At 44.3% G+C, this 16074-nt stretch overlaps 1 protein-coding gene across 3 annotated transcripts in view; it reads right to left on the bottom strand.

The window, feature by feature from the left end:
* Positions 1-16074, bottom strand: part of AHCYL2 (adenosylhomocysteinase like 2) — a 107054-nt gene that overhangs the window by 22773 nt on the left and 68207 nt on the right. For all 3 annotated transcript variants that reach the window (XM_026091161.1, XM_026091160.1, XM_026091162.1), the window contains exons 3-5: positions 3290-3433; positions 2601-2701; positions 498-600 (exon numbers count right to left, since the gene is read on the bottom strand). In XM_026091161.1, coding sequence (XP_025946946.1) covers positions 498-600; positions 2601-2699 — 202 coding nt within the window. In that variant the 5' untranslated portion in view covers positions 2700-2701; positions 3290-3433. The remainder of the gene's footprint in view (positions 1-497; positions 601-2600; positions 2702-3289; positions 3434-16074) is intronic.

Genomic DNA, 16074 nt, shown 5'->3' with positions numbered 1-16074 from the left:
TTCAAACCAACGGAAGACATTGATCTTGTGTTGTTCAGTCCCTTTCACTGCTTTGAAAATAAAACAAGAAAAAGCTAATCTGTACCTATAAATCAAGCTACATTTCTTGTTAAGATTGTTTTGGTCTGAAGTTTGACATATTCTTTCCTTCCTCAGATCTACAAGACTCCCACTCCCTCAAATTAATTCAAGTTGTCCATATTCATCAGTAATCATAGAAGACAGAAAAGTATGCAACACGTCTTCTATGGAAATATTACAAGCTGATGTGTGCAATTCAGCCCCAGGTTTACCAGGAAGCACACTCAACTTGTGCACTCACAAATGGAAAGAAACGCATTGTAGAGATTTCAGTCTCCCACAGATCTATTCTAAATGAAAGAGAAAACAATTTATAGGAGGAAAAAACTATCAGAGAATATAAATGAGCTAAATATGACAGGACAGTAAGAAATCTTTTTAAAAGCAGAAAGAATAAAGAGGGTGAAGTTTCCTACCGCTCTCAGCCAGGGCAGCAGCCACTTCATTAAGAGTAGAGTAGATGTTGCAAGCAGCCCATCGGCACTGTGCACCCAACGCACCCAGAGTCTCCATTAGTACCTGGATTGAAAGAGCAGAAAGAGCAAGGCTCCTGTTGCATGGATCACGCTAAAGATAATCTAATACTGCACAAAGTCAAAGTATCAACTTCTTTTCATCACAGCAGAGTATACAGTTGTGATTTGCTGATGATACGTGCTGATGATACAAAACTGGAAGGAGTGGCTGATACACCAGAGGGCTGTGCTGCCATTCAGAGGGACCTCAACAGGCTGGAGAAATTCAACACAGGCAAGTGCAGAGTCCTGCACCTGGGGAGGAATAACCCCAGGCACCACAACAGGCTGGGGGCTGACCTGCTGGAAAGCAGCTCTGCAGGGAAGGACCTGGGAGTGCTGGAGGACACCAAGCTGAACACGGGCCAGCAACGTGCCCTTGTGGCCAAGAAGGCCAATGGTCTCCTGGGGTGCATCAGGAAGAACATTGCCAGCAGGTCGAGGGAGGTGATCCTCCCCCTCTCCTCAGCCCTGGTGAGGCCACATCTGGAGTGCTGTGTCCAGCTCTGGGCTCCCCAATACAAGAGAGACACAGAGCTACTGGAGCAAGTCCAGTGAAGAGCTGCTAACATGATGAAGGGACTGGAGCATCTCTCATATGTGAAAAGGCTGAGAGAGGCTGGGACTGTTCAGCCTGGAGAAGAGAAGACTGAGGGGGGATCTTATCAACGTGTATAAGTATCTGAAGGAAGGGTGTAAAGAGGATGGGGCCAGACTCTTTTCAGTGGTACCCAGTGACAGGACAAGAGGCAACGGGCACAATTCAAACACAGGAAGCTTCGTCTGAACATAAGGAACAACTTCTTTACTGTGAGGGTGACTGAGCACTGGAACAGGTTGTCCAGAGAGGCTGTGGAGTCTCCTTCCTTGGAGATATTCAGAAGTTGTCTGGGCATGGACCTGGGCAACATGCTCTAGGTGACCCTGCTTGAACATGGGGGTTGGACTAGATGATCTCCAGAGGTCCCTTCCAACCTCAACCATTCTGTGATTGTGATGTTTATTTTTAAAAGCGTATCTGAAGTCGTTTTAAGCTGCACCAGGTTTGTTAGAGAGTCACGAAATACAGAATCAAATCTTGCATTTTTTTTTTTAACAATTCAAAATGAATGAAGTAAATAAGAACTTCAAAGTGCATTGCACGTTTCACTCAAAGTCCCTTCACAGCAAAGTCCTACATCTAGTCAGGAGAAAGAGGCCTGCCCCATGTTTGGAGGAGAATCCACAAGTTGTGAGTTGAATAACTACACTGATCATGAGCCATCACTTCCTCCTGCTTATATAAAGGTAATTTGATTTTCTTAGTCATCATTACTCAAAGTAATGCCTTATACACATGCACCTTTCAGCACAGGCTCTGTATATCAAGAAATGTTCACAAAATTGACCGTTCTCTTTTTACAAAGTATACTCGGTGTAAGTTGCGGGACTGCTGACTCAAAGACCACAGATCTATATTATCCTTTCACTGTATACTTTAGATGATAAACAGTGAAAAATTCCTGTCTATTATCCTGCTAACACAGTATATTCTTGGCCTAGAACAAAGCAGACTGAGGATCAGTCTTCAGTGCACAAGTATTCTTCAGTCTCTCTGTTGAAACTGTCACCAAGTTGTGCCAATGCTTCACTGCATTATTAAGAAGCTTTGCCCAAGAACAGACTTTGTCCCTGCCAACTTGCTTAATAAAAGGAACTGAGCAGCCTGCAGTGTGTAACATTATCGACGTAAGCAGCGTGGACGAGATGCAAGTGAGCGTCGGGCTGCAAAGTCTTACAGCGCTCCTTGAAACGACCCAAACTCTGAGAAATCTATCTTTGAACATGATAGCGTACAAAACAAGCAAACATCTCAGCGAGGTGGTTATTCCATGAGCACACGTTATGTATACCAACAGTCAGCCACAGCACTTGGTAGTGAAATGCCGTAGTATTCAAATAGGCCACACACTGACATGTCAACTGCAAAGGAGAAAGACTGGAGTTTACTGGTGGGGATCTTACCGCTGTCTGTGCTGTAATGTGTGTGCAGCCCACGATCTTGGCCCCAGCCAGTGGCTTCTCTCCCTGAGCTCTCTTCCTTAAAGCCATAAGTGCAGGCATTTCTGAAAGGACAAAGAAAAAGAAGTCCATCAGTACATTGCAAAGAAGGATAAGCACATAAGACACAGCCAGCCAGCACCGCTTCTTGCTCTACTATCCGACACTGCCCTGAATTTGTGCAGTTGTGGCAGCTTCGAAAGAAAGCAAAAGCCTTGAGAGCAGGCATCAAACAACAAATCATGACACAGGCTGAAAAGAATCCARTAACTCTCTGGGTTTTTTCCTACTATTTAGGATGCAGTATAATCACATTTTCACATTTCTACCTGTGACTGCAGCAGTAGGGAGGCTGGAGGAAAATCTGCTTCAGAGACTTTGGACTTGCTGTTCTGATCAGCCTCTCCAATATCCCTCCAACCACCTAATCACTGGATCGCCTTTGTTACAAGTTTTTGGAGATAATCATGCTATAACAAAGTTGCCTATTGTCACATTCCCACAAAATCCCACAAAAGTTTTCCTTCTCAGACAGGAATGGTGTCAAAAAATAACTAAGGCACTGAAAATCACAAGAAGAGGAGAAGGAAGAACCCCATGCTTAGCAAGACAGCCTAAGACAACATGGAAGTTAAGGAACAGGTCTCATTTACCTTGCTCAGCAATTTCAATCTCTCGACGCCCAAATTCTGCCTGCTTTATGTTTTTCACACAGAAATCACTGCTGCCTTTGGAGTTCTTCTGCTGCTTGTCTCGGGGGGAGGTCTCATCATCAGAGCTGTCAGTGTAGGAGGCAGCTGGAGGAAGAAAAGGAGGTCAGAGGCAGAACGCAATATTCCCTAAAGCCAAATCATCTGCAACGGAGGGCAGGGAGAAAGAGGTGTTCCAGGTACAGACCAGTTAAGCGGCCCAATAACTTCCCACTTCAGCAATATAGGCATGCATTAGAATTGGAGATGTTCAACTAAATAAATCCACGGATGTGCTTCTTCAGGGCAGCAAGTGCATCTGCAGGTGCCAAGTCATCTCTCTCCATCCTCAGCTGGGACCTTCCCTTCTACTTACAATGTCCATTTCCTCACGGTCAGCTTTTACCTGCAGTGACTCCCTTCACTCTCATCTACCTCCATTTCAACAACATACCAGAGATAATTATAATGGAAGCACTGCCACTGTCCTCACTTGTGTTTTCATCTCCTCATGCTTCACCTGCTGCAGCTCCTCTATGGCCTTTTAAAGTCTCCCTTCCCCGAATGTTTTGTCTTTCCAACTCTAAGATAACCAACAAAAATGCTTATTATTCATATACAGGATGCATACAAGGCCCTGTTTCATTTTAAACAATGACATGCCAATTATTACTCCGTTATGGTGGTTATTCCGTCCCTGTATTTGCTCAGTTTTTATAAGAAAAGAGATTATGAAATTCAGAAGACAGTCCATATTAAGCACATATAAGACTGAAGAAGTGGTCACATATACAAGGGGAGCCCACACGTTCTCAAAGTGCACTTACGATCGAAAGAGCAAACATTCAAAAACTCTTGCTCTTCTTCCACACGCTCCCTTCTTATGCTGCTGACACAAGTGCTTGCTCATGTTGCTGTTTTAACTTCCTCTACCTCTATACAGTCAACTTTGTGCAAACTGGAGATTGTTTTGCTACGTATAAATGAACCTATTGCCTCAGTAGTAGAAAAAGTAGTCCTAGAAACTAGTGTTTCAGATACCAGTGAAAAATTGCAGTATTGGTGATGAAAAAAACCACCCCAAAATCAAAACAATTTTGTCTAACGGAGGAAACACATGCTTTGCACAGGATAGCTATATCATGGTATGAGACCCTACAACTACCTTACAGAATTTTCTCAACAAAATGCCAAGTTTCTGCAGACTGGGAATGGGGGGGGGGCGGGGTGAACAGCAGCCCTGCTGAAAAGATCTGGACGTCACAGTGGATGCCAGGCTGAGTAAGAACCAACACATGTGCTCTCATCACAAATAAGGCAAAGCACATCCTGGCTACCTTAGGAGAAGCATGGCCAGCAAGTCGAGGGAAGTTATCATCCCTATCTATTCCCGGTGCAGCACTGCAAGCAGTTTTGGGCACTGTCCAGTTTTGGGGTCCCCATTTCAAGAGGGACATTAAGAAACTGGAGACGATCCTACGGAGGGAGACCAATACGGTTAGGGGCCTAGAGCACGTGTCCTACAAGGAGAGATTGGGGGAGCCATGCTTCTTTCGTCTGATGAAAAGGAAGCAAAGGGGGGATCCAATTGCAACCTATACCTACCTGAAGGGAATTACAGAGACAGTGGAGACAACCTTTCCTCAGTAGTGGCAGATGATAAGAGCAATGGCCACAAGCTGCTGTTTGGGAGGCTCAGACTGGATATTAGGAGAAACTTCTTCATTAGGAGGGTAGTGCAACATTGGAACAGGTTGCCAGAGAGGTGGTGGATCTTCATCCTTGAAGGACTTCAAAAATCAGCTAGACAGAACTATGACTCAACTGATCTTGTGCTGGCAGTGGTCCTGCTTTGCATGGGAGGGTGGACTAGATGACGTTTGACGATTCCTTCCAACTGACATCCCTATAATTACAGACAGTTCATGCCAGCCCTTGGATTTTTCTCTTCTTTTCTACTATAAATAACAAACTCTTGGAGATATACTTCATCTTTTGCCTTTCTGGATCTCCTTTAAGCTCTCCTTCCTATTGCTCTTTTGGTAAGAGAAAAGGGAAGAAGAAGAAAGATAGCACCACTTCTTTTTGTACTAAAGGACCTAATGGGGATAGCAAACATAGTCTCACAGAATCCGGTTGCTTCTTGTTTAAGATGACATAAGGGTATCTGGTATAGGTGTGTATGTGAATACAAGTGAACACAGAATTAATTACAGCCAATGACAATAACTCTGTCTCCATGTCTTCCCAACATGTCCTCCAAACTTTTGGTTAGGTGACCAGTATTTTTGAATCCCGTTTACATCAGTCACATGGAGATCTACTGAAGAGCCCTTCATTCAGTCAATGCTTGGAGGAGTGAGAAATCTCCCTTCCCATTTATTTTGGTTACTAAGATCACATGTAGAGTCAACAGTGCTGGAAATAAGGCTGGCCTGGAGGACACCTAGAATTTAATTTTTCCTCAAAAGCAAGGCTAGATACCCATGCAGAGATTTCTCAATTTCCAAAATCTTACCACAAAACCTTTTAAATTCTAGCCTTGGTGAATTAGCCACTAGTGATGCCTCCAGTTCATCATAATCAGCTGAAGAGATTATGTATGCCATGTTCTTCTTTGGAATTTGCCCCCATATGGGAGACCTCTTGAATCTTTCAGGTCTGGGATCAGCAGTTAATGGAACATGTAGAGATTGGAGATAAACCAGGAACCATCACTGCTCTTTCCATTCCAGAGACAAAGCACCTGGAACCTGGAACACTGGGACCTCCCACCCACCCAGCTGTACTCCTCACCACCAGCACCTTTTCTCTGGCAGGAGCTGTATCTTGGAATACAACTTAAGAGCTTGATCCACATGTTCATCCCTCATTTCCGATCAAATTTCCTTGAAGTTTTATTCCAAAACTTGAACTACTTTCAAGATCATGTGGCTCTTATAAAACAAATGCAGGACTTGGCACTGTCTGCCATACAAATTATTTGATATAACAGAAGAGGATCACCTTTGTAAAGCAGTACTATCAGTAACAGTCTCAGGTGAGTTTGCCAGCAATCTGCAGAGGAGCTCAGATGAGTAGGTATATCAAGTTCCCTCCAAGCACTTTACTTTCAGCTACATTTTCTTTAGCTCCTCTTGCCCAATCAACCTGCTCACATGTAAAACATATTTTCTGTCCATTTTAGAAAAGAGCACCACAAATTATTATGCACTGCTAGCAAATGATTTTTATATGTGAGGCATCGCATCCTTGTTGTCTTTAATTCTATAAAGATAGCTAAGATAACTTCTCCTAAGAAGTACCATAATTCCTATACCTATTAAGATGCAGTTTCATCCTTGGTTTACCTAACATTCAGCAAGCACTTCTCATAATCTGTGAAAAAGACATTGTCCTTCTGCACACACAGAGTTATAGAAAACAACGCAAACTTCAATGAACACCACCACTACAATGAATGTATACACAAAAACTAGGCCAGGAGGTAGTATTTTCAGCAAAAGGTGACATCACCAGACACACACTTTCGTCTAGGAGATGTGCATAACAGCAGACAAATTCTGCAGAATGAACATCAAGTCACAGAGTAACTTAAGGAGGAAGGGACCGCTGGAGATCTCTGGTCCAGCTCCCTGCTCAAAGCAAGACCAACTTAGATCAGGTTGCTCAGGGCCTTGTCCAGGTGAATTTTAAGTATCTCCAAGGAGATTCTCCACCTCTCTGGGTCCCTGTTCCGGTGTTTCCTGTTATCTAATTACAATTTCCCCGTTCCAATTTGTGTCTGTTGCCCCTGACACTGTGCGCCTCTGGGAAGAGTCTATCTCTGTCTTCTCTACACCCACCATTAGCCAGCTGTAGACAGCAATTAGATCCCCTCTCCATATTCTCCTCTCCAGACTGAACAAGCCCAGCTCTCTCAGCCTCTTCTCATGCTTCCTGTGCTCCAGGCCACTGACTGTCTTGGTGGCCTTCGCTAGACTCGCTCCAGTACGTTAATGTCTGTCTTTGGTAGCCCTAAACTGCGCCCAGTATCCAGATGGGGTCTCACAAGGGCCAAATAAAGAGTCACAAGGGCCAAATAAAGAGTGACAATTAACTCTTTCCTCAACCTGCTGCCTACGCGCTTGCTAATAAAGCTTGGTACGCTGGCCTTCACTGTCGCAAGAGTGCACTGCTGGCTTATATCCAGCTCACGGTTCACCAGGAACCCCAGCTCCTTTCTTGCAAAGCTATTTTCTGGACAGTCAGTGACAGCCTGTATCACCGGGTTATCCCATCCCGGATGAAGTTCAACAAAGGTAAATGCAAAGTCTTGCATGAGGCTCTTGTCACCCCGTTGTTCCAGCCTGCTGAGGTCCCTCTGAACGGCAGGTCTACCCTCCAGCATATCGATGGCTCCCCCCAGTTCGGTATCATCGGTGAATTTGCTGAAAGTGACTTTGTTCCGCTGTCCGGGTTGTCAATAAAGACGTCAAGCAGTGTCAGCCCCACTACTGGCCTCTCAAGATCACCACTGTTAACTGGCCAACACATGGATTTTGTACCGCTGATTGCAGCTTCTAGGCCCAGCAGAGCAGACTGCCTTAGTCGTCTAGGATTTGCTGTAGGGTTTCCTCCCTATCCTACGTATTTGGGGCACCTGTAATGGATCTCTTCAACACAACTGAACCCTTGTTCTTTGGTAGGTGATTCCCCTGGAACTAACACCACCAGTTCCTGCAAATTCACCAATTCCTTCGACCTCATGTATCAGCCAGAAAATGACAGTATAGGCACACTCATGAGTAACACTGACCCGCATTACACAAATCTGGAATTCAGTGGATTAAAACTGACATCTCTTCTCCCATTGACCACACTGGGTGTGATAAGCAATATTCAGTGCCCTAAAGACCTCAAATGCCAGAAGTGGTAGTTTTGACTAGACTTTGTTAGATGAAGAGCTTTCTTCTAAGACAGCAGGGAAGAATTAGTTTAAAAAAAAAATTTAACTAGGAAATGTTGTATAGTCAAACTGAACAATTACTCATTCTGAGTGATATGTCACACCGTATGTGAGCCAGAATCTCACTCAGGAACCCTTTCCAAGAGGCAATGATCTGCACCAGATGCTTAAAGATGTTGTTCTACTGAAGCTGAATTCCCTACATCAGTCAGTACAGATTTCCAGCTTTCCATCCCAATTCTGTGCTCAAATTGTGCCAAAGGATCTAAGGGGGCACAGAGGTAGAATGCTTCTTGCATAACTTCAGGGAGAGAATTTCATGGCTGAAGCCATGGTCTTATCACCAGTGCTCCCAGTTAAAGCTTTCCTGAAGCATCCAGACCTCTGTTAAATGGCATCGGTATAAACCAAATGAAGATTTATACTGATAGCCCCTTCAGGGAACCTGAAGTATAGACAAGCAACCCTCCTAGCTAGCATTTCAATGCCTTTGTTAGCATTTTCACGTCAGAAAATCCACACCAGGTAGTTAAACCCTTCCCTGCAGTATGGCCATTGGTTTGTCTTTCATGCAGCACCCAGCAAGCTGATTAGTTTCTCTTCTGGCTTGCATGAAGTACTTGAATGCTCCTAAGGGAAAAAGCTTAGTGCTGCTGCTGTTGTTGATGTGCCAGGCTCCCCAAGACCTGTTTGGGTCTAATCCGCTTACTAAGAAGAATTATACATTGCTGAAATTTCTCTGCAAACGGACTCTCCTCTGCGGGGTGCGAAAGGCAAGTCTGACCCTGCAAACAGCGCGCTGATGGCAACATGTTTCTAGGAGGTGACCTTCTGTGCACCATCTAAGGCACCTCTTGAAAGACTGGAAGCCTGTCTTAATAAAGAAAGAGCATGTTATATAATACCTAACTGTAGTATCAAGGACTCCAGGATTAATTAGTTAAAGTAGAATTATTTCCTTGAAGACAGATAATCTGTGCAGAGGTTTCTTTAAAACCACAGATCTCAGTTCTGGGGCTGAAAGTAGTTTTTGCAACAAAGCCTAAATAAACCTAGCTGGTAGCTAGATTCTCACATGCAGACGGTTCTTTACTGTTAAGTATATATACTATATAGCACTATAGTCATTATACTAATATTGTTAATGTAGAGTAACATAATGATAATGTATAATAGTAAATATTGTCCTTGTTTTCCTGTAGAATGCAAAACAATTACAGAAAGGAGAGGATACCTAGTACCTATAATCTGGAAATATCCAACTGACTGATAAGATACAGTTAGTCTCCTAAACTTCACCTCAAATTACCCTAATGAAAGCTCCATAACGGAGACTGACACTCCAGAGAGCCATGTACTCTTTTTTTAATATGAACTATATTATTTCAAACAGAGCAACATGAAAACGGCAGCAGGTCCCAGCCACTGCTGTCCTGTGGAAAAGTGTTGGGGGATAAGGCGGCATCTGCAGACTGGAAGTGTCCTAAACCAGCAAAGACTGGTTCAGAATCTACCTTCAGCAAAGTTCAGCTCTGCTGATATTTGAGATTAGGATCCACTCATCTGTAGGACTGACATCGGTAAGAGCAAGAAAGAAGGGAAACCTGCCCCTTCTGACTTGCACTTCTATTGCACCCAGAAATGCCCACTCCAGGATAAACAGACAAACCTTGTTTCTTTTCTGTATAACCTCTCTGAAGTTATGAAATAGCATAAGAATGAAGTCAATCGCCTTTATTAAAGACTTACCGTTCTAATCTTTTTTCAGTACCCCCTTAACGTGCATGCAGTGCACAATAAACAATGCTTAGCTCTTTTGCGTTTCAGAGCGCCGGACTGATATTAACTAGCTAATCCCCAAAATCTTTGTTAGAGGCAGATAAGAATTATCTGAGTTTTACAGAAGGGGAAAGAACAGTTACTGAAATCTAAGCGATTTGCCTAATGCAACGCCACTGCGTCAGTGCCGAACATCACCTAGGCTGGAGCAAAGCCGCACTTGCAGCTTGGTGCCGTTCTCAGACTTGCCCGAGTCACCTGGCTGTTAAACACCCCAGCACGTCTCCGGGCGTATCAAGCACGGGACAGCAGAAAATAACCGTCGCATGATGATGCTTCTGCCGGAGATGAAGAGCTGAGTAGCAGCAGATGCTAAAAGTGGACAAGTCTTCATCCGTGAGCAAGTTACTTCGTGAGAACACCCCTGCATAGTCTAACTAGCGGTTTATTAGGTGAGTTGGTTGACACTACAGCTAGTGGATATGTAGTGCTTACATCTCACTCCCAACTGGCAAAGAAAACAACTAATGTCCCCAGTGAGAAAGATCACTCATTTTAAGTGAAGCAGGTGCAACAACTGTGCTACAGATAACAGAAAAATGGTAGCTTATGGCAGAGGTAAAGGAATAAGAGACTTTCACTTTTAACTTGTCAAATCAGCACAGATTGCTAGTATTTTCATTCTTAGTATTTTACGGTAACCTAGTGATAAAGTTTTACGTTCAGCAGTGCCTCTGCTGGTTTAGGAGAGCTGGAGCTTCCACCCAGGACATTTTTGCATCGCTAAGATGGCACAGTCACCTCCCTGGCATTTTGCACACAGATGCTAGGATGACCGTCCTACAACTAGGCACGTCTCAGCAGAGAGTCGGGTTTTGCTCACCTCTCCACTCATGCCCTCCCCATCCAAACCATGGGAGCTGCTCCTGGCCTTGGCCGAGCTGCCCAGCCTGGTCACCTGGAGGAGGAAGCTTGATGGAGATCCTGGCAAGTGTGGGGCCTCCTCATGATCCCTTATCCACTTGAGCCTCCAAGCAGAGAACCACTGGGCAGCATCTACCATCTCCCTGGACACCTTCTGGGAGTGGTTAAGTCCCGTCAAGAGCGTTCAGTGTTCCCTACCAGTTTGCCCTCCCAGTCCATGTCTGAGCCTGCCATCCACACACCTCTTCCCCCCCGTTATCAGTTGTCTATTCTCCTCGTGTTTCTTTTTTTTTTTTCTAGCCCTCTCCCATTTCAGGAGTGCTTCACAGGTTGTTAGACTGTGCTACTGCTCAGCCCTGACAGGAGAATGACAAAATATCCAAGCCAAGAGATACTAACGGGATTTACTTCTATCTATACTGCAACTGTCCTGGGAACTGAAGTCTTCCATCCTGACTGTCAACCTAGCACCTTTCATTAGAGTGAAAATACAGTACTTTCAGAAACTAATTAATTGCAATTGCTGATGCTTTAGCAGGAGATGCTAAGTGGAAGAGGCGGAGGAGAATTCCCCCAAGTTACTCAAAGTTCTTTCAGCTGTGGATCAGGAGCAAACATGAAGGCATTAGCCAGGATAATTACCCTATTAATCTTTAAAAATGACAGTTATATAAAATATACCCTGCTGATTAGATATCAGATGGAGTTGTAAAAACTGTACAAATATTATATTAATCACAGGCCTGTATTAGAGAAGTCTAATCATTAATGCCAGCTGAGAGCATGTTATCAAAGTTGATAATGTTAGAAACATAATCCAAGTGGTTTATGAAGTGGAAACTGAGCCTGGGCTGATATTTCTCTGGAGCAGACACAGCATGCGTTATTCCTCGATCTCTCTTAAAAGCCCTTTGGGTGGAAACACAGCCACGGTGGGAGAGACAGGGCACCGTCTGGGCCGCATGGTGAGCGCTCACACAGTGCACAGGCAAAGCAGGGTGGGTTATACCATGGTGGCACACAGCAGCCCAGCGCAGCGGCATGGGCCAATGCCCTACTCCACCTGGAGGAGCTAACCACGTCTTCCTTGCTTCTCTGGGGACACAGAGAGCTCCCTTGGTGTTTGCCCATGCTGAGTGGGGGAGGGAAGGCCCCACACTCAGCTGTTGGGACCTCTCTTCTGCAATAATAGAGAGTCCGAGAATTAGGAAAAAAACAGTCAACCTCAACTTATTAAACGATCAAGGCTTTTTGTTACCAGGCTGCCCCCAAATTTCCAGGGGAAGTTTGCATACGCTCTGCAGAGACCACACTACGTGCACAGATTGCTTTCCAAAAATATGAATCGAGACACTACTGCAAAAGCTCTGTAGCTACATTTGGAAAGACGAAGGCAATGGCTCAAGTATGGGACAAGATCTGAGAGACTTGCACAGCGGCTATGCAGAGGAGCAGGTTTTCAGGAGAAAGGAGGGTCTCTGGGGACTGTTCCAGGCATGCTAGGCAGCATGAAAGAAGGGACAAAGCAAGAGCTGGGAGAGGAGACCGAAAGAACAGTTGCTGATTTCACAGGAACGGAGACAGAGCCACTGAACTGTCCGTGGCTTTCACTGCAGACGTGCAAAGGGTCAGATCACCATCTTCAGTAGTTACAGCTTCTGCAAATGAGCACATTTCTGCCAGGAGCGGAGAAGACAGGACAGCCACAACTTTTCCACCAGTTACCTTTGCAACTACCAGTTACCTTTTAAAGCTATGTTGTGACAAATGTGAAAGACTTATGTACTGATCTAGCATGTTTTAAATCTAGCACGCAGGCAAAGATCTTTGTTACGGGCTATACAACTGGGCCACAAAGCCACTTAATATTAATCTGTTCAGGTGTCTGAGCTGACTATCATTCTGAGATACGTTATGTCCAGAAGGAATGGGAGATGGGCAGGAGACTGATCAGTCCTTTATAACAGAACTGATAATATTCCTTTAACGTAGTGATCTAACACACTGGTCTTGTCCCACCTCGTTCCGACACCCTGAGAATCAGCAAAAACGAGTAGAGAAACACACAGGAGGTTTTATACTCTTATATCAGGAAGACATCTGGTAAGCTGCCTAGATTCATGCTTCTGTTCAGGTGCAAGTTTGTGCATCTGGCGTTGCCCTCCTGTGCACAAAGTCTATTTACAGCAGTCTACGAGGAGTAAGATACCCTTTCTGTGGAGGCATCCTACAGCGACCACACACAGTTAAGTAAAATGTCTCTGTTTAAACCTGTCAGGTTGCTCCTGAATGTTGTAATACGAATGTGTTCACCCTTCAGTGGTGATATCCAGTTCATAACTTTTTGCTTGCTGGCAGAGAGGATAACTTCATGCTTCATTGCGTCCTTACACAGTGCTCTGCACATGTTCTCTAGACAGTGCCTGCTGCTGAGTTTGGAGAAATGATAAGAAAGGGTTCAGCAACTGCTTGTATAACCTGTAGCTCATAAATTGCTTCAAGCTTTCCTGAAACCACGTGTCACACGCAAGAGGCCTTATCCTGTTTGTTCCCAAAAGGCTATGGCAACTACCATCATTGGAAGGCCACAAAAATAGGGACATTCTATAAATCTTCAGCAGCCAAGACCTAATAAGACTTCAAATGGGCATCAGCTTCAGCTGTAGTTGTAAGCTATATCTACACGAGTAATATAGTAATATAACAGGCCAGGGACTATTCTCTGGTCTTGAGGCTGGCTGATGTAGCACAATTCAGCTCACATCCAGACATCTGAACTCTTTCTCCTCCATAACAAGGTGGCCACAACCAGTGATCCCTCACCCGTGCTAACCCTAAACCACATTTGGGCATTGCCTGGGAGAATGCTGGCTGTCCCAGGCCAAGCACGCTGAGGTCATGCAAGCAGCTTAAAAGTATGGACAACCCCGTGCAAGCATTCAGGCCCTGCCCTGCTCTGTTCAATATCAGAGATGCAGTTGAAAGCTGCAGGTGAAGTCTGGCAAAAAAACCCACCTCAAATGTGCTAATGCATGATCCACAAATGGCAGATGTATGCAGACTACCTTCAGATTTGATTTTCAGCTGTCTGCTTTCATTGTGCATACTGGCATCTGTCCATGGGAAGCAAATTCTGCAATCAAAAATCCACAGTGGTTCACATTTCATCTCCCCCCAAATCAGAATTATTTCTTGTCATACACAAGGTATTCCAGTTGAGAGGGTCAGAGAAGGATGTACCCTAGAGCTCCTGTGGTTTCTGACATTCTGAACTACCCGACATCCACACAAAAATGCAGACTCTCTTTTTCCTCAAATATGCTGCAAGGCCTACCAAGTATACGGCAAATCCAATCAATCTCATGCCCAGAAACTAAAGGGCAGCACTTTGTAAAGGATTGTGCGGAGCCTCACTGTGAATTCTCTCTATTTCCCATGGCACTAGCATAAAGCCAGACTTCTGCTTGTTGGTTGCACTTCCCCCAGAACACCTAATGCTTGAAGCTGTGCTGCTCTGTGCACTGAGGTAGCCACAGCTGTAGGCGTGGTGGACTGCATCTCACCTTGGCCACTACTCGGCCTGCATGCCCAGTGTGACTTCTGATATATCTCACCAGAAAGGTCTGATTGTTTGCCTTCATAGTCTGGAGGAAAAGTGGAATAACATCTCCTCTCAATAGTTTCAAGTTTCTGAAGTCTTCATTCTTCTCCAATGTGTGCTGGAAACAGATTTCTTCTGCATCTTCTTTGATATGGCTAAGGGTTCGGGACCAGGAGAGGAACAGATGCATTCTGTGTCCTTGAGGGATTAGGAACTGGATCTAAATTCCTTTTGTAATAGTAGCTGTTAGAACACTGAAAAGCCCACAATTCTCATACCTAGCTCCTGAATTGACTTAAGCTCTCCAACAACAGTAACAGTATTTGGTGACATATTCAGTGACAAGCATTAGAAGCCCTGAGGGGTGAGGTATGATACTGCTCTGGTCCAAAGTCTGGCTCTTCTTGGTATTACTTGTCTGTTACAGTAGGTTTAGCTGAAGATGCCACTGGAGGGCATCATGTTTTACAGAATGAAACAGCGACACTCCTAAAACCTGGAAAATGTAATGACACTGAATTCTCTCAACATGCTGCGGCCTCAAGTGACTTATTTGCTGAATAAACTGGTGCTAGAGACTGTTTACAAGGTGCAGGGCAGCTTCACTTTGGTGCCACCGTGGCAGGTAGCCCTTCTTCACTCACTCTCAAAGCCAAGCCAAGTTTTAGCAGTCTTCTCTTGAAGCTGCACTCCATCCCGTGAGAAAAAATACCAATTCCCATCTGGAGATTTGTTTTCAGGCCTTTGTGCAACCTTTTTTGCATCAGCTTTAAACCTTGAATGTTTGAAGAATGGGACACTCAACAAAATTAATCTGTTTTTCAGGGGAGTCTAAGTCTTACTGGGTTTTAAGAAATATTCATGGACTGCTCCACAAATCAAGTTTCAGTTGTATAAACTGAAACTTAAACATGCTCAAAGAAGCAAAGGACAACTTGAGCACCTGCATGGAACATGATAAAACTTTAGCATGCCATGTTCTTAAAGGAATGAACTGGCTGCAGGGGAGAACAAAGCTTGAAGATCTCTGGACAGTGCTGCACAACCACCAAATATTAGTCCAGAGAAATCAAGTTTCTCCAGAACTAATCTTCATAAATACACTTAAAGCTTCAAAAGATCCCTGAAATTAAAAGCAAAACAAAAAAAACCCAATAAATAAACCTCCCAGTCTCTCTCTCCAGAAATTCCTGTAAGTACAGGTAGCAAGACTGAACAGCAAAGTCTGACTTTCACTAGAAGTTTCATTTCACATACCAGCAGATTGTAGTATTTTGTGTCTCAGGAAAAACACAGAAGACACATATGTGTGGCCTTTATATGTACTGCTCTTCCAGAGTCTATAATTTCATGTGCAGTAGGTGAATGTGAAGCTACAATGCAATCCACGTTGATTTAGTCAAAAACAGGTAAGCTCATGCAAAGGAAAGATGATATGCAAGCATGGATGCAACTGAGACAACGTTTTGCTGAGCCTGGAAGGAAAAGAAAGCAAAA

Source organism: Apteryx rowi, unplaced genomic scaffold, assembly GCF_003343035.1.
Source record: "Apteryx rowi isolate R43461 unplaced genomic scaffold, aptRow1 scaffold_9, whole genome shotgun sequence".
In the NCBI taxonomy this organism is placed as follows: Eukaryota; Metazoa; Chordata; class Aves; order Apterygiformes; family Apterygidae; genus Apteryx; species Apteryx rowi.
The sequence above is the reverse complement of the archived record's forward strand: the minus strand, read 5'-3'. Positions and strand labels throughout refer to the sequence as shown.